The sequence below is a fragment of the Echeneis naucrates genome, chromosome 15, assembly GCF_900963305.1.
Source record: "Echeneis naucrates chromosome 15, fEcheNa1.1, whole genome shotgun sequence".
NCBI classification, from domain to species: domain Eukaryota; kingdom Metazoa; phylum Chordata; class Actinopteri; order Carangiformes; family Echeneidae; genus Echeneis; species Echeneis naucrates.
The window spans coordinates 2658167-2681213 of NC_042525.1; the positions used below are offsets into that span (position 1 = coordinate 2658167).

The window sequence follows — 23047 nt, forward strand, 5'->3', positions numbered from 1 at the left end:
ATTTTTACCCAACTTAAAGGAAAAGCTCACTATTATGGATGTTTTCATTGATTATTCAGAGGCGACTCCTCTGGTTGTAAATACAAGTGAGATAGTGTTGAAGTCTATGGGAAAATGTCCCTAATTCCCACTTCATTTACTACCAAACCTTTTCCTCGGCCTCTTCCTTGTGGTCTCTAGGTAGAGATTTACGGTTTCGGAAAGCAGGAACTGGCAGTCAAAGTCTTGTCAGGTCTGTAAATGGTAGAATGAGCTGAAGCTGTTAACTGAGTTTTAAAAACACAATATCGCTGCAGATTTTCTAGTTTAATCGAGCAGCGTGGGATTTGATGCGCTTTGGAAGTCATTACGGCAGGAAAAGGGACAGAAACTAGCATCTTCACAGATTATAGTCTTTTCTTTTGCTGACAGAAGCCAAATGTTCCTACTCTTCGCTCTCTAACTTGGTATCCATCTGAGGGATCGATCCTCAAAGTTTTTCCTGCTCAATTGTATGTTGATTAAAGCCGCTTGCTAATGCCAGGTGGAAAGTTTTGAAAGTGAAGGGGACAACATGTTGGTACAGTGTCAGTACCAGGGGATCAGGTCTCTGTTGTGGAGCAGGTTATATAAGACAACCCAGCTAATGAGCTGTAGCAGCATTTTGGTCTCAACCATAACTGCCAATTCCAAACGGAGTCTCAAATATTAAGGAAATTATCGTCGTTTTACATCCCAGTACATTTAAAACAAATACCAACATTCCAATATTGAAAATAAATTTGGTGGGTTTATTTATTCACTTTGAACAGAGCCAGGCCAAATGTTTACATCTGCTAAAATAATGATCTGAGCCAGCCACAGCCCTGTAATCCATGTAACAAACGGACAGGTGTTACATTATCTTATTTTATTTATTTCCAGAGCTGAATGTTTTACATGCGGGGCCGTGTGTGTTTTCTGCAGCGTGTTCCTCCCTGTCAGCTCCACATCAGAATGTGGAATAGTGTTTATTTGATGGAGCTGCCACTCCAGAAGGATCAACTTTTCCATGATTACCAGCATAACTGACGTGCCGCAGCACAGATGGAAGGGTGTGTATTATTGTGTGTGTGTGTGTGTGTGTGTGTGTGTGTGTGTGTTAGCCCACTGGCTGACTGTGTTTATGCTAGAAACACTAGAACAATGTAACCCCTGTGAGTCTGAGTACAGACAGCAAGATGTGGAGGCTAAACCGGCAGCAAGGAATACATCATAGACCCAAACAGACACACACACAGGCATGCATACACACACACACACACACACACACACACACACACACACACACACACGCACAAATGAGCAAACCTCCATGTGCAGCCTGTGAGTTTCTCCATTTCAGTTTCTCCTCTGTTTTGAACACAGCAGAACAGAGGAGGATAGAAGGCTAAAGTGTGTGTGTGTGTGTGTGTCTGTGTGTGTGTGTGTGTGTGTGTACTCTTATTGAAAGTTGCATCAGAGGCCCTAGACAGCTATGTGAATTTCAGCCCAATTAATCTGGAGCTTGTGAGTAGAGGCTGCATAACAAGACTCGTCTGTCTAACCTCAGGCCAGCTCAGAGTGTGTGTGTGTGTGTGTGTGTGTGTGTGTGTGTGTGTGTGTGTGTGTGTGTGTGTGTGTAACAGATAGTCAAAGCGAGGGAGGGAACCTTATTGTGTGAGAGTGGCTGTCTGTTGTCACCTTTAGTCTCCATGTGGCGCTGTAGGTTTCATGTGAGTGAGTGTGTCTGTGCATTGTGTTTGTGCACAACACAAATTTGGCTCTGTGCCGTCAGTTGCGTGGCGCCCTTTTCTGCTGGGTTCTCAAATGCACCCCACCCCGGCTGAGCTGAGCAGGGTGAAGAGACACACAAACGCACACACCAAAAAAATGGTGACAACAGATATCAAGTGTAATATTGCTCTTTTCACATAAACACTCTTCTTTACACACACACACACACACACACTGATACAGTATAAAAGCAGTGAGTGTGAAGATTACGTGCGTGCCCAGCACTCGTCCTGGCAGAGCCCTGGGCAGTCGGCGCCCAGCACGCCACTGAAAATGAACACTTCTGAATGTGTTCTTTTAAGGTACATACTGATGGTTCTTTTATTCATGTTAATTTCTTCTGACTTCCACTGAGTTCGGGTCACTTTATGACGTAAGAAGACGTATTGATATCACATCAGCTCCGAACGTCTCTCGACGTGGATGGGAGGAACGATTTAGATTTATTTGTCTAGATTTATTTGATTTAGTGACTTGTTGAAGTAGCGTGATTAGTTTCGATGCAGAGTGGGCTGCCAAACATTTTTGTACTTAGAGCAGGAACCGAGCTGGTGTCTGGGGCCAACAACATGTGGTGTAGGTAGAGCTGTCAGATCTGCTGAGTGCTGGAACCGGTGGAAGTGTGATGGAAGGGCTTGGCGGGCCAGTCCTTAGTCCTGATCCAGGATCTGTGGGCTGCACAGGAGAACCATCCGGAAAATCATAGAAGCTGCTGGGAAACCTTCCTGCTGGCTCTGATTGAAAGACCTGATCATCCCGGACAAACGGATCAGACATCTTTGGCAGAGTTAATAAAATAATCAGAGACCTTAAAGCAGCAATTATTTTGTTTTCCTACTTCTACATAGCTAAAGTTAGTGTTAGCAGATGTTGACGTAAGGCAAACGTTTCAAGTTTAGCATTAACTGTAATCCTTTACCCCGCTACAGCTGTTTCCAGCAATCAGAATGAATAACGTTGGTCTTTTATGTCAGGGTTAGCATGGTAACCAGCTAGCACTGGACTGTAAAACTCCAAACTGTCCTGAAGATGCTACCGCTCACCGGCAGCCAAGACGTCGCTTTCTGCAGCAGAGAGCCCCTTTAAAGGAAACCTGGAGGATGATAACACTGTACTGACTGCTGCCAGAGCAGTCGCACGATTATACAAACCTCAGGAAGCATCCATCAGTTCCTTCTGGGTTGGATGCCTCAGAACTGCAGCCTGTAAACCATTTAGCTTTTTGTGCAGGTTGTCTTCAAATCTGTAGTGTAGAAATAGTAACGATATTATTACCGAAACAGAAAAAAATGACCTCAAGTGTCCCTGTTGAGCTGATCTAAACAGGTTAAACGTGGCACCCTTTTGTGTGTCTGTGTCCAAGGCTACCCCTAATCTCATGATTTGTGGATTTTCTCTTTTCAGTTGTACAATTCCAGTTAAATACAACTCTAGTCAAAAGTAGTACAGTTGTTTGTTTGTTTGTTTGTTTTTTTTGGTTTTTTTGTGCTAAACTAGTCCAAAGGCCAACAGGAATTATAACCCAAAATTTGGGTTTTTATTTTTTTGTGTGTTAAAAGCCGCCATCTGCTTGTTTGAGCTCATCATGCACTGAAAAATGTTTTAATGGTAGATATTTAGAGTAAAAACATTAGAGGCAAGGTCGTGAGCTTTAATGTGATGGGGCCATTGTGTATTGTGAAAAACAGGGCTGCATTTATACCACAACTCACCTCAGAAGGGGTGTTAATTCTGTTTAAACTCATCAAACTCAGCAATTAAATACCACTTTGTTCTATTTAAACTACCATCTGTTCAGTATAAAAACTACAAAAATCACTGTTATGTGCTGTCTTTGTAGTAGAGCTTTAGAAGGTCTGATATTTTCTGCCCTAAATAGATTTGTCACCACAGTTGTATGTACGTACAGTATTTTACAGCTGAACTGAGTTTCCTGTTTCGTCCCTCTGCCTGTCTGTCCAGGGCCGTTTGCTGGTGAGAAGCGGACGCGTCCACCTCGGGGAGAAGGTCCTTCGTGATGCAGTCCAAGTCCACAGCACCTCCCACGAAGCTTGGAGCGGACTGGGCGAGGCCCTGCAGTCTCGGAGCTCCAGCCAGGCCCCCGACTGCTTCTTGACGGCCCTGGAGCTCGAGGCTTCTTGTCCCATCCGTCCCTTCACCATCATCCCCAGGGAGCTCTGAGGGGTCGGAGGTTTGGGTTCAGGACACAGGACTGGTCTCAGGCTGGATGATTGCACGCTGGTGGAGATACAATGAATAAAACGGAGATGGGTGGGAAAATGTCCCTCATATGAATAGCTTGACATTTTGGGAAATATTTGCTTTGTTGCCAAGAGTAAGTTGAGAAGCTTGATGCCACTCAGATATCTGTCAGTTTAATATGGAGCTGCAGGATGGAGAACTTCAGCTTTTGCACAAAATAATTTCACATCCGGATATCAGATTCAGGTGTTTTACAGTTTTATAAAACTGATTCATGAGTGTTGTTTCTTAATCAACAATCAGAGATGTCTATCTTCTCATCTAAAGCCTTTTTATTTTTTTTAAACACCAGTCAAAATAATCTGGGAACACCTGTTAACTTTAGGCTTTTGTTACCATTGTAAAATCTACATTTTGAAATCACTCCCTGTGGTCGTCACAGGTATTTATCAGCTCTGGTCCTGTGTGGCAGCAACGTCACCTGAACCCCCCCGGAGAACCGTTCATCTGCTGACGTGCTGAAAAACACTTTCAATTTTAGGTGTAAAACGCTTCAAACTCTTGGTGTGAAAGCAAATAAGCATTCTTCCCAACGTGTTCAGTATTCAGGGACTGTAGTTTTACCAAAAATAATATATCTGTACATTCCAAGCAGCTCTTAATGAGGTGCATTTGGTGAGAGAAAGGAAATGATCTATATTTTCTTGAATATTGATATAAATCATTGAAAACAAAAAGTGGCATAATAAGGTACAGATGTTTCTCAGTTATTAACTAATGAATAATATTTGTGATACTTCATAAATGATTTGATGTGCTGGTTACGTCTTCAGGTAGAATTTGTTGCATGTTTTGTTATATGTAAAAATGCAGATTGCATAAAAGCTGCTCACAACAGCAGCTCTACGTCACTTTCATTTTAGCCTTTAATGTATTCTTATCATCACATTGATTGACGCAGCTTTTATGTAGACACGTACACACAACCGCCCCCCCATCTTCAAAGGAGACCTCATATAATTTGTCATGTTGTCGCTCCGTATGTCACTTTTATGTATGTGTGTGTGTGTGTGTGTCTTTACGTAATGTATCTTCCTGTTGTGTTTGTTTAGGACTGTCCCTCCGGGGTGTCATCGGTCTCTGTTGTGTTTGTTGTGTTGGTACAGTACAGCAGGCGACTCATCCTCCGATAATGTGCACGCCGTCTCTCTTGTTTTTCTTTGTGTTGTGTTCCTTTGGACTCGCCTGTTTGTGATGTTCTCCGTTATAAACAACAATGGCGTTTAATAATGCCACGTCTTCACCTGCCTTGTCACTTGTGACTAATGGACATCACTTCCGAGTGCCTAACCACATTAATGTGAGCAGTGGGACCGGGCGGCCGGCTTATGTAATACTGCCAGCACAGTTTCTGCCTCCAAACTGCCTCCTCCTCCTCCTCCTCTCTCTCTCTCTCTCTCTCTCTCTTTTCCTCTTCTATTTCTCTATGTCTCTTGCTCGCTCCCGGCTCGCCTGATGTGATGTGATGTGGCTTGGTTGCCTAGCAGCCATCCCCCTGTTTGAGTAACTGGGGAAGAGGAGAGCTATCTGGTCTGCTGAACAACACACACACACACACACACACAGACACACAGATAATGCCCCTGTTGTGTGGTTTTACAGGCTTGACAGTGTCTGTTTGATGTCTGTTACCATGTGAGGTATGACTCAGCTGCAATCAATGTCCCAGGCTGGTGTAAATTGATTTGTGTTATGGGAAGAGTCCCTGTCTTTGCTCTCAGCAAACCCACAATCTCTTTTTTAACCCATTCCCCCCCCCCCCCCCCCCCGACTCTAATCCCGGCCCTCCCTGTCCTTTTTTAAAACCTCCGCTAACCCCCCACCCACCCAGCAGCTCTCCCTTGTTCCATCCTCTCCTGATTAGAGCCCTGTGTGACACCTACACAGCAGCTTGGGTAGACGAACGCTCTAATCCCATCCACACACACGCTGACATCGATAGGCATTATGTTCTACAGTACACATGTTCATGCACACACATGTTGTGGTGTTGACTGACTATTGGAGGCTCCATCCACACACACCAAAACAAACAAACAATACATACACACACAGAGCTCACACACCTGGAATCAATAAGATCGTCACAAAAGTGAGGTCACAGTCGATTTAGTTTGATAAGGCATCAATAACAAACTAATAATGGATGATGAAAGAGTGGTGTGTGTGGTGGCGGGGGGGGGGGGGGTCTGGTATTCAGGTCGCTGTCCTGCTTGTGTGTTGATGCCAGCTCTGCAGGGGGCATCTGGAGGGCACGGGCTGGGCGGTGCTGGTGTAGGGCGCCAAGAAGGAAACCATAAACCGCCATTGTGATGTCCAAACAAGGCCGGAGAGTCATGGAAGGGTGAGGGGTGGGATGGAGGTTAAAGGATCAGATGTGCTTCCATAATCTCATTTAAAAATAAAGAGGCCGGCACTGTAGACGTATATATAGTTTGAGGCCGTGAAATGACATGAAGAAGAAGAAGAGGAGTTGAGTTGCTCCGAGCAGACGGCTCAAATGATGAAGTGGCGTGGAGTGACATGGCGGCCGTTCCATCAGTCACTCCAGCTCACCTCATCGCCCTCCAGCTGTCTTGGTCCAGGTCCACGCTCGGCTGCAGTGCCAGCACCATTACCCACTTACACAATGACACCGTTCGCTAACAGCTGCCTATTGGAGCTGATTAAACTTTTAGATGTCATTTAATAGAAGCGTAATGTTGCTCCGATGTGTCTGTCAGCAGCCCGGCAGGAGGATTAGGAGTAAGCGCAGGAGTGGAGGGGGTAAATGGATACCTGGTCACCCTGCTGGCATGTCGCACTGCCCGCTGAATTCCCTCTCTGGCCAGTCATCACCCTCAGTGTGGGATTTGGTGATGAGAGGGAATGTGACCTGGACTCTGGTGGAGACACGAGGGAGAAGCACTTCCGAGCCTGCCTCCTCTTTGTTTAACCCCCCCACCCACCCCACCCCGGTGCTCGTGTCCTCCAGTAGAGCTCGTCGCTTCCTGAATCAGTTCGCACTGAATCACGAGCCCGAGGCCTCCATCAATCCGGATCCTAGGTGAGACAGCGGACTCACTGGAAACAGTGACTTCACTCCAGTCAGTGAATCTAATAAGCATAAGCAGGCGGTTAAACACACTGGTGTTTTATGCACATGCTATGATGATTATTATGATTAGTATCATAATAATAATTGTACTAAATTGGAGGGGTGTGTGTGTGTGTGTCACTGACTGAAGTGAACCGGATCGCTCAGAATAACCCGTGTCAATAAAACAAACCAAGTTTGCCACCGCTGTTGTCGAGCTGGGGAGGGTTAATGGAAAAGGGAGGTCCGGCCCGGCCGGCCCAGAGCGGTGAGGCCATTTTAGTTCAGCACAATGTCAAGTGAGTGGACAAAGGCTGCTCTGTCTGAGGCTTTGTTTGTTTGTCGACCTTTAGCTGGGACTCAGCAACTGATGATGGCATTTGTCCCACACCAGTATTGGATTATGGGTATTTTTGAGCAACCTCACATTCTTAGGAAATTCCTGCGGCCTTGCCTTCGTCATCCCTTTTGGAGCAGCGACACATTTTCTCAGCATGTTGTCCCGAGTTAGCCGTTAATTTGACGTCTTTCACTCCGGCCCAGCTGTGCCGCTGAGGAGCGGGGGGTCACCGTCCGGCAGGAAGCTGCCAAAAACACAGATTTATCCCAGACAGGCCCTCGCTGATGTGCTTCCTGAATGTTCTCATTAAGCTGTTCGCTGATGTTTTGGGTCCCGTGTTCGACCAGCGCTGATAGCTGATTCTTTTATGATCTACCTCAAATCCTAAATCACTGTCTGGCCACCAATAGCAGGAAAAGATTGTGTGTGGTAAGATTAGTGCAGTATGTTGCAGGAATTTAAAGTCAATTCACTTAAAATCGCATTCATTAAATGGAGGTAAAATACTAACGTGCGAGTGACGTTCCAGTTTTTGAGAACCTTTAAGAAACAAGGAACTGTGTTGTGTTTGCAGTTTTGTGAGAGGGTTAGGATGCATGTGTGTGTTTTGCATTCAGGGGATTGTGCGGCTGCTTGCGTATCCTTTTAAGAAACGCTGGTCCGCGAGGGGCCGGCCTGACTGACAGAGTACGGCCGGTCATGCCTGTGGTCGGGGCGGGCTGTGGGAGACGGAGGGTGTTAAGTCGTCAGTATGAGGCATATGTCAGAGATCAACGCTGGACTACGGAGATCACTGAGATGAGAAGGGAGGAAGGGCGTCGGGGGTTGAGAGGGACAGAGATTACTGGGGGCTTGGTGGCTTGACCACAGGCCGAATCGCTGCTCTTTGCGCACGCACACAAACACAAACTCAAACTCAAACACTCATTTGCTCTCATTGCCTCTTTCTCTCCAGCGGTGGATACACATGGCCTGCCCTCGAGAGGCTGCATGCTAAGCTCCGTGTTAATAAGATTGTCTTCCTCTCCGGATGCAAATGTGCGCTCCTTTGTCTCCACCATAATGACACGGCTAATAAGAGCCTGGCTCTTGAACCTCTTCATGCTCTTGAATGTCGACTACCGAAGGAAAACAGAGAGGTGGAGATTAAAGCAGATGTGGCTGTGATAACGCCCTGCACGGCTTGACGGCAGACAAAACACTTCGCAGACGCCTCTAAAGGAGTCAAAACAATGTTTCTTTATGTTCACGTCTATCTCTCAGCACCCAAAGTCCCCTCGGGTGGCTTGAGGGGTCTTACAACTTGAAACAAAAGCTCTGCTCTCTCTCTCATATGTAGTACATGAACACTTGATTGTAGCTGGCAATAAATAAATGTTGAACCTGGTAGCAGCATCTTCATCTCCTCACAGATGTTAACTCTCTGACAGGATTAATAAAAATATTTGTCCTGACTTTCCGGTTACATCACCACACGTGGCTTCAGTTCTGGAGTCAAAGGAGCTATAATTATTGTTTGACCACTTGGAAGGTTGCTCATAAGCTTCAAATTAAGCAACACTGAGTTCTTCGTCATGTTATTAAGTTTTATGAGAGGCATGTAAGCAAATTTGCAGATTCATGAACAAACAAAAATGAGGCCCGTTCTTGCATCAAAGTCATGACTAATTTATATCAGTGGGACAGCTGTATTACTGTTTGTTAAAGGCCTTGTGCTGTGTAATTAGCTGCTATTGGTGTTTTATTCATGCACTCAAAGAAAGCTCCATACAGTGGGCTTTAATTACTGCTGTACATCTTTAGATAAAAAACTGCCCACCAGGCTGTGGCATAAAATTCTTGAGTGTAAGTCCATGAATATAAATCAGTGCTGACAAACCAGAAAAAACAAAAAAAAAAACCCCACAAACAAACAAAACAAGTAGCAGATAAAGAAACATCGTCCGGAATCATACCCATAGCAAATCTGCCGTGTGTTTTTTTTTTTATGTATTTATTCATAATGTTTGTACCTTTTCCCTGTTGTGCTGTAATCTACACCTCCAATTATGTGCCAGGCTCAGGTGATTCCTCTCACTTCTCTTCAGTCTCCACGTTTGGTTGGTTGGTCGGTCGGTCGAAAGAAAAGGGTGAGTACGCAGAGAAGGTAGCGATAAGAATAGACGTTTTATTGTGCGCCGCTGCTTTGGCCCCTAATACTGAATGTGTTATCTGAGGGTGCAGCATGCCACACTAAGCTATGTGCATGTGACGCATGGCTGAGCAGCATTCCTCCTCCTGAGTGCATCGCGGGGCAGAGATAGTAGGAAGGCGAAGCAGCCTGACTGCCAACAGAGAGGCAGAGAGGAGAAATGAAGGGAGAGAGCAATACCGGGAACGTGTAGTTAAGTGGAATGAAGTACCCTTTGTTGCAGATAAGATCATTCTGCTTCCCTGGCTGGCATCACAAAAGGGATTTGAGCACAACGAATGTAGCTGATTGTGTTGTTGGCAGCCCACAAAATCCCTCGCTGACACACACATAAAGACGGGTCATGAGAGACTGGAGGTGTTATTTCTTTGTGCACTTGTGATTTTACTAATTATTTCCATGATTAACGCAGGGTCACGTGTGCTGTGCCAGTAGGTCGACAGGACGAGGGTGAAGGCATCGTGGGAAATAAAGTCCACACTAGGGAGCGTTGCGGAAAAAGAGGCTGAAGGAGGGGTCTGGCAGCTTGGCGTTCAGACGGTCGCCCAACTTCCAACAAGGTTCGTACGCTCCGGGTCCCGGGGTTTTCTGTCAAACATGAAAATAACACAGATATGTGACATTTGTCCCGCTGACGTTTATTCTGCAGCGTCCTGTTCTCCAGAAAGTATTCAGGCCCTTTGCTTCTTAAGTTAGCGGTGAGCCAACATATGTAAGCTTTGCACACCTCCGTCTTGGGAAGTTGATTCCAGTCAAATCTTTCCTCAGCTGGAATGGGAAGCTGCCTTCTTCGTCATCTTCAGGTCATCTTCAGGTCGCAGACCTGCTGCGGTCAGACAGAAGTCCCAAAATGTCCCAAAGTCACTCCAGCTTCATCTTGGCTGTGGAGAACCTTCTGGTGTTTATCAGACAAGAGACTCTTTCTCCTTACTCTCTCTGAGTTCTTTAAATTATATTTTGAAAACTTGAACATGATATGCCTTTCACTCAAAGTGACCTCCGTCTCACAGCTTCACCACAGAAGCCTGATTTATGGCATTTTGCTCAGACGGTCGTCCTTCTGGAAGGTTTTCGTGTCTCATTGGGTCACTTTGGCTGGACGGCCGACTCTTCCTTTTGGCTTGGGAAAAGAACAGACGACTCCTTTTTCTTTTCTTGGAATTCATGGTTTGGCTTGTGTATCTGCACAAGAACCTGCATTTCTTAACGATGTTCCATCACTTCAGTTTGGTGGAAGGAAGATTGGAGCAAAGACGATACTCCTGACAACCTGATCATCTTTGTTAAAAAGAGTTTTCAGTCTGCAACACAACAGAGGGGGTCTGAATACTTTCTGAAGCCTCTTTGATAACATGATGTCCCACTTTACTTAAAGGAACTGAAGTGATTCAAATCAAATTACAGTTTTAAAATATTTTAGAAAATAATTCTGTCGTCACAATAAGACACTTACATGGATGTGTATCTTACATTTTACAAACATACAGAGGAGAGCTGGACTCACTGGGTGCACATAGTGGAGCCGCGGTAAAGTGGACTTGAAGCAGGACGTGATGGCTTTTTCAGGTCTGGTCTGGGGACTGTAATGACATGGAGCTGGTCCCTCCTTCTGTGGTGGCCAGAGATGGAAGACATTACAGAGAGATTGATTCATTGACTTTTTTGAGTGAACCTCGATATTCTGTCAAACAGGCCCAGGATATAATCTGTACCATGTAATGAGTTTTTTTTTTATTATTATTATTATTAAAAATGTCTGAATAATTATTCATTAATTAATATTCATAATGTGTCTTAGTGATCTGGATGAGTTAAAAGGCTTTGACAAGAAAATGGCTGAAGGACAGACTGACCTCATACGATAAACTGATATAATTATATCTATAATAAAAAACATTTTACAGCATAATTTAGAAAATGTTCATGAGCATTAGCTCTGTGATTGGACAGAAATTGGAATTTTACTCACCAGATTTGTTTTTTTGTCAATTCGTTTTCCTATTTCTAAATTCTGTGTTTATTGAAATATCAGTAGTTTACAGCAAGTAGCTGATTCACAGTGGAATCAGATCTGAACACCAGCAACAGTTGTGGTCACACACAGAAACAGCTTGTTATGAAACTTTAATTGGCCAAAAACGCGTGAGCTTGAATTAGGTTACTTTCATTTTTATGCCACTGAACTCGGTAGCTCTTGAAAACTCTATTGTTACATCATGCTGATATTCCAGCCATGTGAGGAATGCTCCGTCAGTGTAGAGCCGACCTATTCCAGGATTTCATATCAATATTTTTAAGGCCTGTGACACATAATCTGACTCATGACTTTCTGGTCTTTGCCAGTAAATCTGTTGGTTCGGTATGTTGAGGTTGAATCTCTGTCAAAAGTCTCTCTCTCTCTCTCTCGTTGTCTTTCAATTCTCCTTTTCTCTTACCCACTAACACACATACTGGTCATCACCAGCGGCGTGCCATGCAGAAATAGCATCACTCCCCGCCGTCCTCCTCCTCAGACATAAAACTGTCTCCCTGTCCCTGAACGCAGGACTAGCCTTTCATTTTCAGCCGCTCTCAGATTCTGACAGAGGAAGACGAGGGAGATGTCTTTTCCTCTCCTTGACTCCTTGGAGGAAACGCCGCGCCCATTAGGTTACTGTTTGAACCCGGCTGCCGGTTCACTTGATCCCCTCTAACTGGCTGAAGCTCCCTGAGGCGCTAATGCAGGTGTATTTCACAGGAGCCGGCAGACAGCAGCGAAACTCTTCTCTGGATGTGTGGAAGTGTGTTTGAGCCAAAGCTCCTGGCCTAGTTTCCCGCAGAGCCACAGTGGCGTGGAAATGTGGCACATGCTGTCACTGTCTGTGAAACTTTTAAACTTTGACCTGCTTTTGATTCGCCCGTCCGAATCCTTGTGATACAGCCCGCCTTAAATAAACAGGAAATCTCTTTTTCCTCTAAAATAAACTGAGGTGGAATCATTTGGAACATGATAATGAAGCTGTATATAGATAAATATATACACAAACCAACCTCACGTCAGTGCTGAAAAACATAAATATCACCCTCATGAGGAAAAATGAAGAGATCACCAAGGTCGCAATCGTTGAAAGTCATCCTCTGGGTACCACGAATGTCTGTGTGAGTACAGACTGCAGCTTTGGTACAATAGGAAGTGGGATATGTATTCATAGGAAATAGATGTGATTATGATTTGAATTCAAGCAGACTTGAATCTAGAGGGAGGATTTGTTCCTTCTGAGCAGCATGTGCGGCTGATGTTGCAAAAACAGGAGAAAAAAAAAGCACAACATGTAAATCTAGGACACGCTGTGGCCCCAGGACGGAGCAATTCAGTTGAACACACACAGATATTTGTATGTGCTGCTTTTGTTGCGTCCCCAAACATCTCCAGCTCAGCGGAGGCCTCTTTCAGGCGCGTGGAAATCAATTTCATTTTAAATTTCAGCTCAGAGACGTCGGGACGGACGCGGAGCTCTCGGTGAAAAACCATTTAGTTGCCTCCTCTCTGATCCACTAATGTCCGTCCAGCTCTGGCAGGGCAGCTGCCCGAATGATCGGCCCTTTCTGAGAACTTCACAGGGGGATTTGTGAAGCTGCTTAACCTTTGACAATAAACTTGTCCCGGAGTCGCTATGACACCACTAACAGCAGAAAAGTGCTCCCATCTCTGCAGTAATAACACCCTCGGGATTTCTTAGCGCCTTTCCTTCTCTGTCAACACTCAGCACCTGCCAGCGCGGCTCAAGTATCCATCAGCTACCAGCACGGACACGCGGGTTAGGCAGCAACACTCGCTGTGCAACATGAACCGACGCTGACCGGTCAGCCAGAGCAGGCCCCTCCAATCAGCTGCTGGAATCAGTTTCCTCTGCGGTTGTCATAACCAGCTCATGCACGGCTCTTGTAATCAAAACCTAAAAAAGTCTATTGTAATGAAGGCTTTTTGTGGACAATGGAAAGACCTGAATGGGCCTGATAACTGCTCCGCGTGATCAGATACTTACAGGAGGAAAGCTGATCCGTTGTACAGTCGAGCGAAACATTACATGCCTGCAAGAAGAAAAAAGAGAGGGAGAGGAATGTGGGTGTCCAAAAGATAGAAGAGAGGAGAACGGTGAGGAAAGAATAAGTTCCTGGATGATTGAGAGACACTGTACAATGGTTGCTGATCCTTAATCCTCGAGAAGATGGAGGACTGATGACTGTCTGTCGGAACTTACTTGCAGGGACTCTTCGTCACGGGTTTAGGGCCCACATCGTAGTCACACGGCGACGTATTTATGTGCTGGCACCAGAAAATAGACGTTACAGGATCACCTTCATATTCCAGCTACACTTTAAAAAGCGCTTTATGCCATTTTGAGCACTATGATCATGTCTCCATCCAACAGCCAAAAACTATTAAAACAACCATTAATAAATGCTTAGTTGGAGTCGACGAGGTGGATGGTGTTGAAGAGACCTGCTACGAACCGCCTTCAGCAAATGCTCGCAAAGCCAAACTAACTAAAGATTGCGAGGTGGTGTGTCTCAGTCTCACCTTGTCTCTGAGGCCGAGGGTGGCCACGTGGGGTCGTGGACAGTTTTTGAAGGAGTAGGACGCCCGCTGCTTCAGGACTTCCTGGATCGAGTCAGTGTAGTCGTACGCCCCCGGCAGAAGCAGGTCCCCGTTACGGGAGCCCAGAATCTGAGCTTTTCTGCCCGCACCTTTAAACCCGTACGTCTTCCTCACAGGGTTCAGTTCAGCCTCCTCGACGAAGTCTCGAATGTGATAGTGACCGGGGATGGGCGTGTCCTGGAGGAGGGAAAAGTTTAGGGACGACGAGGCTCGGTGCAGTGACAGGAAATGTATTGAACTGTTGTACGTGTGGATCATTGTCTGCATGAGCCAAATGCAGATCAGACGACTGCAGCACGGGCTCAGACTGTTTGCTGTATGGACATCATTACTACAGTGATGGAGCCGGAGAGCTGAGCCTGCATTAAGATAAACCGATAGTTAATTAGGTCTGTGTGTTATTGCGATGAATGCGCCGTGAGGCTTTTAGAGGCCGGACTCTGCTGTGTTCGGATTCATTTCTGGCAGACGGCAGACTTTGTAAAGTGCTGTGCAATAAAAGGCGGTAGTTGAAAACTACACACATTGCAAAAACAATCATGTGTTTATGAGGCTCTGCTGCGGTTTCATTAGGCTCAGCTCGGCCGGAGTTAAATACGAGCTAATGAGTCACTCCAGAGTGACGAAGCAGCGGTGTGCTTGGGCCTGATGTGGCCGCCTCTGCTCTGATGACAGGTCATGGGACCGGACACCTACTTTCAGCGTTCCCGTCCACCAGCTGCTCCGTCCACACTGGTCCACTCTGTCTTCACCCTGCAGATAAGAACAGTTTGATGCACCGACAACGTGTGTGTGCGTGCCCTTTACCAGTTCTTCTTCTTCCCTTTAAAGAAACCTTGGATTCTTACCTTATCTGATCTGTTCCCGCCCCGCGACATGTCTCCGGCCTTAGAGACACCGCTCAGTCCTGCACTGAGCCCATTGTTGTTGTTCACTCTCCTGCTTGACTGGAGATCCGGTGAAACCTGACCGCCATTAAAACTTACTGTTACTATAGCAGCGACTCCACTATTGATCAATTTTTCAACGAGCCGGCCTGGTAGGCTAAATTTAGACTCACCTAGCAGTTTGACTGAGAACGAGAGACAATGGGAAGCAAGTGTATGTGCATACTGTACATGCTGTGCATGCTCGGCCGCTATCGTTGTGATGTTTGGTGTGAGACTGGGATGTCTATTTGAATGCACAGATCCACCGAGCTGCTTCAGTAACTATTATCAGGAAAAGTTCAATTGTGCAACTTATTCTTGCTTTAGCTGGGAGGCTCTTCTGCAGACCTCAGTTGTAAATGGTGGCTATCTGAGTTTCTGTTGCCTTTTCGTCAACCTGTCTGACCTCTGACCTCTGGTGAGGACTGTTGCTAACTGGTGGGCCAATCTCTTCAGCCTTAGAGGTGTTTACAGTGAAGATCGCAGTAGATCTTCAGTTTCTGAAATATTAAACCAACAATCTTTAGTCTCCCTCCTGCTGCTCAGGTTGAACTTGTGATTGGCTGACCAGATGTTTGTGTTAAGCAGCAGTTGAGCAGGCGTTCTGATAAAACGGTCTATTTATCATTCGTCTTCTGAATCCTGCCACTTGGATGTTGTTCACCTTGAGCCGTTCTTTCGAACTAAACACCTTTGCTGTGGAGGAAGTTTATTTTTCCTGTCGTGGCTGAGGAGTGATGTCATGTACAGACAAACACAGCCGAACTGAAGACCGTCGGCTGAAGCGAAAAGCTCGCTCTGGGAGCAGAGGCACTAAATTCATCCTTGTTGCTAAGTTACGTGAAACTCATGATCCAAAGGACGCAATAATTTATGTTCACACTCGTCTGGTGAGACCTCAGAGGATTATTCACACAGGAAAGAGGCAGCTGAGGAGCCATTATGTGATTGACAGGGTCCCTTTTCATCGTTCAGTTTCTCTGCAGTGGACAAAGCAGAAATGCAAACGAAGAGACTTAATGCTGTTTTAAAAAAAAAAAGAAGCAATGACACTGTGAGCTTTTCCAGTCTTGCAATAATTGTTTTTGACAAAGTGATAACCACGTGTCATCAATTCACACCTGAAGTTTGTTTTCCCTTCAGCTCTTGTCAGACTGAGTAAAAGGTAAACTTATTTAAATAATTCTTCAAGAATGTGGATTTTATGATCTAAGTGTGAATTCACAACTGGAATAAAATTCACATGGAGGCAAAGCAGAGGCCCACAATCGAGCTTTATTATCATCATTCATCAAAATAACAAACTCAGTATCTCTGCAAGCTACTGTAACAAACTCAATATTTCCAAATTAACAAAAAAAAAAAAAAAAAAAAAACAGGTACACCTATTTACACCATGGTTTCTGATGTACACTCAATCACCTGCTCCTTGTAAGACATGAGGCGGTCAGCACGTGGCCTGCAGCAGTGTGGAGGCTAATCTGAGGTCGGGCACCGTCGGGCGCGCCTCACAATGGAAGCCTTTGATGCCGCTCCGAGCTTTTGTAATGATGACAATACAGATTTTGATCTGAGCTTATCTGAACATTAAGAGGCATTGGCTGATGCTCCTCAGTGCTTTAGGGAAATCAGAGGGACACTTTAAATTTTGAAAGGTAAACATTTCATAGAGATTCTAAGCAACAAGGGAGGTGGAAAAGATAAAGATTAAAAAAAAAAAAAAAAAAGAGTAAATATTACAGGCTATACAAACTCAAGGCTTCATTAACTGAGAAAACAAGACAATTTTCATATCCGGGTAGATTGTAAATTTTATTGGAAAACAAAAATATACAACTTGGAATGAATTATTTGAAGCATGACCAGAGGCCATAAAAAAAAGAAAATAAAAGTGAGTAAAACATTAAAAAGCATAAGATTAGTTGTTTTCTGGTATATAGAACAGCAGATACAAAAAGAGTTTGTACGAGTACCTAGGAGATACACCCGTGTCATTTTTTTTGCAGTAGTGCAATGCTGAGAGATTTCCATATATACTTTGTCCGTAGTCCATGCAGAGTTTAATCTCCTCTACATTGTTTCCATGCCAACAGTGTTGTCAAGTGACAACCAGCTGACAAGTTTCCAATGTCGCCATGCGTGGAGGGCCCCGAGCACACAAGACAGGAAGATACGAAGTTCTCCGGCTCCCAGGGGCCTCCACGGGCATCTGGTTGTATGACCGTTCTGTCACTCCAAAACACCATGACAGCAAAAGAAAGGGACATGGGGACAAGAGCCTATGCAGTTTACATGCAGTTCCTTTGGACAGCAGAAGGGGCAGGGACAAAGGGGGACAAGGGGCTATTAAGATTTTACAGATAAATTACACAAAGAAAAAAAAAAAAGAAAGAAAAGGCAAATTATTTATATACGAAATCTGTACAAGGCCTTCACTTCGCCGTCATCATTTGTACGAACTCTGCAAGAAAAAGGGGAAGGAATTGAAAAAAAAATTTGCAAATCAGTATAAAATAAGTAACTGAAAAAGATTGAATAAATAAAAGGAAGTTAAATCTGAACATTTACTAACCTTCATAGTTGACCTGTCCATCTCCATCAATGTCTGCTTCCCTGATCATCTCATCCACTTCTTCATCAGTCAGCTTCTCCCCCAGGTTTGTCATCACATGGCGCAGCTCTGCAGCACTGATGTATCCATTTCCATCCTGAAATTCACATCCGTTAGTGAACAAATTCAAACCCTGCTGTTCATCCACCTGTGTGGGAGTTCAGACAGTGTTTACCTTGTCAAAGACACGGAATGCTTCTCTGATCTCCTCCTCACTGTCTGTGTCCTTCATCTTCCTGGCCATCATGGTCAAAAACTCTGGGAAGTCTATCGTTCCATTTCCTGAAGACAGAGACAATGAGGAGGGGTGATAACCCTGTACATGGACAGTATGTGTCTAATTTGAAGCCAGGTCTCACCATCAGCATCCACTTCATTGATCATGTCCTGCAGCTCTGCCTCTGTGGGGTTTTGGCCCAGAGAACGCATGACTGTGCCCAACTCTTTGGTGGTGATGGTGCCATCTCCATCCTTGTCAAAAAGCGAAAATGCCTCCTTGAACTCTGATTGTAAAAGAGAACAGGATGAGCATCATCAGTAAGGCAAAGCTGTCACACCAATAGATAAATATGTACAAAAACATTTGCAAGACAGCTTCAGCAGTGTTTGTAATTCCAGCACAGCAGAAGGCTCAAGCCATCTTAAAAACATAAATAAAGGCAGGTAAATGTTGACGGACCGTCATTAACCACATTCCCTTCCTCTCAGCTCGATCAACACTGGGCCAAACTCTGAACTACCAGAAGTCTCAAAGAGGACATCACTCATGACTTATGCACTGGCTACAGGATGACGACCAGCCCCTTTGTTTAGAGTTCAAACTATAGTTGTTTCTGGCTAAACAAGGACAGCAGCCACAAGACCAAGCAGAAGGGCAGAATCAGGCTGCATTACAAACATAACATGTGCAGTTTGGTGAAGCTGGTGGGGCTGAGGAATCATGACACATCAAATGTGATGAGGCCAGTGGGAAATGTGTAGTGGCATACAGCAGAGGCAGCTTGTCAGTGCCATTAAAACCATAACATTCCCTACCATTTGCTGGGGGCAAAAACAGGGGGCTACACCCTTTTTGTTATGAGGAAAGGCTTGCTGTCAGCATCCACGTGTGGGTCCTAATTCCTCTGGCACAAGCCATTAAAACATACACATCAGTGCGTTAGTTGCTGCACTTTCAAATTACAGTAACAGCACACATCTCTGTCTATGCCATTTGTCTAAACAGCCTAAAAACTAATCAACCAGTAAACCAAACAAACCTTAACCCATTAAATGGCAACTACCACGAAATATAGTACAATGAGCAACCGCAAACAGCTCCAACTGTGCTCCACTTTAAACGTGAACTGCATTCAATTCACCAAGTCTGAGCAGAAACAGACTGACAGCAGAGACACTCCCACATGATTTTCATTACAATATCAGCACACGAAACCCAGGTTACTGCTGCAGTTCGATGCATTCCATCTGATGAGAACACACCCAGGGCAAAGGACACATGCACAGCACGACGGCACACACCTCAGAGCACAGCCCTTGCAAATTACATCATTTATTACATGGCTACAATGAAAATGCAAAGTTTTCCATGAGGGAGTCCTTCAGCGTTCCAGAGCCAGCAAGCAACAGCCGTTTCATTCATTCCTGTTTTATGACCAAGCAGGGTGCCCTGTGGAACGCCTTAAAAGGCAAAAGTGTAAATCCACTGCAAGGGATGCAAGGATCCATAATGCGGGTCACTTTGCAGGATATGGGGAAAGTAGAGGATCAGTGCAGCGATCTCTTACCAGCAATCTGCTCTTCTGTAAGCTGATCAGCCTGTAAAAAAAAAAAAAAAGGAATATGAAGTAATTAATAGCATGCCTTATTGCAAAATAGCCCAAATTAGCTTTCCTATCGTTATGACTAAGATAGTCAATCCCAATTCGAGCAAGATGCAAAACACGTCTTTCTAAAATAGACATTTTACTGCCGGTGGGTAGCATGAGTTTGACTGATCTAGAAGCAAAAATGACCAAACACAAGAGTGATCCCAGCAGACGTGAGAACGATCGTCGCTGCTTCGCCATAGACGATGAATGACTTCCAAATTGGCGGTAAATGTTAGCTACTGAGAGCTAAACCAAGCTAGCTGCCGTGCTGCACCATAAAACAGCAACGCTGTCCGCATTTTTTATTTTTTTAACTAACCATTTAAACGTTTTATTTATTTTCTGTACCGTCGACGGTTTTGTTTTTTTTTTTTTTTTATTATTTTATTTTCTCCACGACAAACCTCCGGGCACCGCCGCCGTGTAGCGGCCAGGACATTATGACCGAGTCGGGGCTTGCACAATAAACAGCAAATGAATACGGAAAAGAAGACGAGTTAAAACATCCGACAGCCTCAGAAGCAGAAAAATCAGCTCACACCCACCGCTCCATTCACTGACAGCCACTTTTAGCTAGCTAGCGAGCGAGCGAGCGAGCCGTCAGAGAGGCCGGCTCGGCGCTCTCAGCCTGGCCGGAGAAGAGTCTGTCCTCCCGGCGTCACAACCCCGGAGCAGCCGCACGCGACAACCGTTACGGGACTACGATCTAACCCCCCCTCCTCCAGCAGCAGACTCGGTAGAAGGCGTAATCTGTGTTTTCTTACCATTTTGATGTAAATGCAGCGGGCGGTTGGTGACTTTTTTTGTTGTTTTTTGTCGTTTTTAAAGAGAAAAAGTCCCGAAAGACGAGGCGACGCTCGGCGGACTGACACACTGAGAAGGAGCCGGTCGGACTCGCCTTTAACGGCTGCCCTTAACCCCGCCCCCTTCTCCCCACCCGCGTGGTATCCCTCCGCCGATTTACCCGTGTTCTCACTTTCTCAAATCGGCCATATTCACTCAATTTTTGTTTTTTATTTCATCACCAGCGGCGCTAAAATAATCTAACCCACCATCTCCGGGTCCAGCCGGTGACGGCCGTGCGCTTTTTCAATCGCCATTTTCGAACCACCCCCCCCCCAACCATCGCTCTCTCTCTCGTATCCTCGGCGGCGCATGAATACTTTCTGCTACTCCGTGATGGGGCACCGCGCTCTCTGATTGGTCCGTTCGTACCTGCAATGCGTCACTCCCATGGCCGCTGCAGCCCGGCCGCAGACGGCCCAGCCAGCGCCGCAGGCTCTGTGCGCGGTGTGTGCAGGAAAATGTGCATCGGCTTTTACACCCAATAAGGTGCCTTTTTTTTTTTTTTTTTTTTTTTTTTTTGGAGAAGTGATTAGCTGCGAGGAGCGCCGTGACTTGTGACTCGTCAGTGACCCACTTTGTGCTTACAGTTGCCCCAGCTGTTTCCTCATCACGGCTGCATCGTTTATTTTTGTTTTGTTTCTTAAAATTTGTGTGATAGGGTTGAAACACTAAGTTGCCCCCTTTTGCTCAACTTCAAATGCATATTGAAATGCTTTGTAGGTTCACAGGGATGCACTGGGTTTTCGGCTTTTTTGTGCATGTGTGTGTGCACAGTTGGGATGTGTGATGGGACTGTCAGATGACGGTGGATTCTCAGGTCTAATTGTGCTGCTGGAGTATCTGATAGCCTGATTGCTTATGCCTGACTGACTCTCCTGTCTCCCAGTGACCACCTGTCTCTGGTCTGATCCCATGGGCGATACTGTGGAGGAGGGTGAGCAGAGACGTGCAAGGAGGAAGACTTGAAGAATGTACTAGAAATTCCATGTCCCAAAACAGACCCCCCCCCCCCCCCCCACACACACACACACCCTCCAGATTCTGCTGTCTCTCTTATTATTAGACACTGAAGTCACACCATAAGTAGAGAGCAGGGATTGTGAAAAGCTCAATATCTCAGGAGTAGACCAAAGAAACGAGGATCCAAAGCTGTTCTCGCCTCCATCTGCACATACAGAGGCGATGCTGCCTGGGCCATGTGTTCGGCTGAGCAGCTTCAGAATAAACCAAGCTTTCCCCTAACCAGCCTAATCTGGAGCACACTGGATTCCTTTGATTTAAATCTGTTTTCATGTTGGTGTTTTTGTCACTGCAGATTATGTAATTCCAAAGATGACGGCACAGAGGCCTAAACCTGTCACAAGAATCAGATAAGCTGGAGCATGTGTGACCGACCGTGTGCGAAGGTGTACGAATTCACCTCTCGCCACTTTGAAAATACTTGGCAACCACTTTAAAATGCGACCTTGGATATTATAAAGTAGCTGCCGCGGACACTTCACCTCATTTTCACTGTTGTGATATTGATATTTTGAGATGATATTTTGCAACAGTTAGAGTGAATTGTAAAAAAACGGTTTACTGATGGGTCATATATATTTCAAAATCAGCTTTCTACTTTGTCCTCCTGCCCAATTTCTATAGCAGCACTACATCCAATATGCATGATCAGCTGTTTGGCTGCTTGATGACATGCCCTTCAATGAACCTCAGGTCTCAGAGGGCCTGCTCCAGGTCAAAGGTCCCCGAAGGTTAAAGGTTAATATGGATAGGCAATACTGGAACCTAGGAGACATGTCTTAATAGTCTACAAAACCTGAAACCAATCTCCATGATGTAAGACGAAGAGGACTGATCTCTCAATATGGAGAACAATACAGTTTGTGTTACAGTCTAATTTTTGCATTATGGATGTTCGGTATTGTGCTTATTCAGCTGTTGTTTGCTTTTTATTTATATCCTACACACATACGCACACACTGCACACAAACCACTGTTGTCCTTAAGCATGTTGCTCCCAGTTATCAGCTTTGTCAATATGTAACTGCCTCACGTAAGTTCTTATCAGAAGTCGCCGAGCTAGAACGTTTTTTTTAAAACTGCAGCTTTAATTTCCATATCGCAGGGGTCAAAGTTCACCTTAGTTCGGCAGAGGAAAGGTTTCTTGAAGTCACCCTTCTGTCTTCACTAGTGCCACCTCCCAACAGCCTGGAACGGCACGGGAGCATTGTTCCCGTCATGTAGGAACTCACCATGTGGGTCAGGTCAGTTTTGGGCCCTGGGGGGGGGGGCAGGTCGGCGGCAGCACGTGAGATACAGTGTGATGTGCTGTGCAGGGAATGAAATTAAGCAGCGTTCAAGCAAACAAAAAAACTTGAAGAGACAGTTAATTTGTGGCCTGTGGCCTTTGAGGGATAAAACACTGGTGACAAATATGAGATGTTTACCTGTGTAACTGTAAGACGTGGACACCATTACTAATGGATGA

At 45.3% G+C, this 23047-nt stretch overlaps 3 protein-coding genes across 7 annotated transcripts in view; 1 reads left to right on the plus strand and 2 right to left on the minus strand.

Moving 5' to 3' along the window:
• Positions 1-5384, plus strand: part of ttc7a (tetratricopeptide repeat domain 7A) — a 37466-nt gene extending 32082 nt beyond the window's left edge. For all 5 annotated transcript variants that reach the window (XM_029521349.1, XM_029521350.1, XM_029521351.1 and 2 more), the window contains one exon: positions 3757-5384. In XM_029521349.1, the coding sequence (XP_029377209.1) occupies positions 3757-3975 (219 nt within the window). In that variant the 3' untranslated portion in view covers positions 3976-5384. The remainder of the gene's footprint in view (positions 1-3756) is intronic.
• A 4759-nt stretch (positions 5385-10143) lies between these two features.
• Positions 10144-15180, minus strand: stpg4 (sperm-tail PG-rich repeat containing 4). The gene is made up of 7 exons (XM_029521770.1): positions 15151-15180; positions 14999-15055; positions 14225-14479; positions 13905-13969; positions 13689-13734; positions 11168-11272; positions 10144-10251 (listed from the first exon to the last, which is right to left on the minus strand). The coding sequence occupies exons 1-7, from the start codon at positions 15178-15180 to the stop codon at positions 10144-10146; spliced, it is 666 nt and encodes a 221-aa protein (XP_029377630.1).
• Positions 15181-17024: 1844 nt separating this feature from the next.
• On the minus strand, positions 17025-20600 carry calm2a (calmodulin 2a (phosphorylase kinase, delta)). The gene is made up of 6 exons (XM_029520502.1): positions 20478-20600; positions 19630-19660; positions 18202-18345; positions 18018-18124; positions 17804-17939; positions 17025-17692 (listed from the first exon to the last, which is right to left on the minus strand). The coding sequence occupies exons 1-6, from the start codon at positions 20478-20480 to the stop codon at positions 17664-17666; spliced, it is 450 nt and encodes a 149-aa protein (XP_029376362.1). The 5' UTR covers positions 20481-20600; the 3' UTR covers positions 17025-17663.
• Positions 20601-23047: the final 2447 nt, after the last annotated feature.

Bases quoted from the DNA above. Each gene is read 5' to 3' on its own strand.
- stpg4 (XM_029521770.1), bottom strand. From the start codon at position 15,180: ATGTCGCGGGGCGGGAACAGATCAGATAAG. The intron at 14,480-14,998 runs GTAGGTGTCCGG...TCCCTCCTCCAG, and splicing joins GGTGGACGGGAACGCTGAAA to GACACGCCCATCCCCGGTCA. The intron at 13,970-14,224 runs GTGAGACTGAGA...TTCTGGTGCCAG, and splicing joins CCCTCGGCCTCAGAGACAAG to CACATAAATACGTCGCCGTG.
- calm2a (XM_029520502.1), bottom strand. The intron at 18,125-18,201 runs GTGAGACCTGGC...CTCTGTCTTCAG, and splicing joins CAATGAAGTGGATGCTGATG to GAAATGGAACGATAGACTTC. The intron at 17,940-18,017 runs GTAAACACTGTC...TGTGAATTTCAG, and splicing joins CATTCCGTGTCTTTGACAAG to GATGGAAATGGATACATCAG.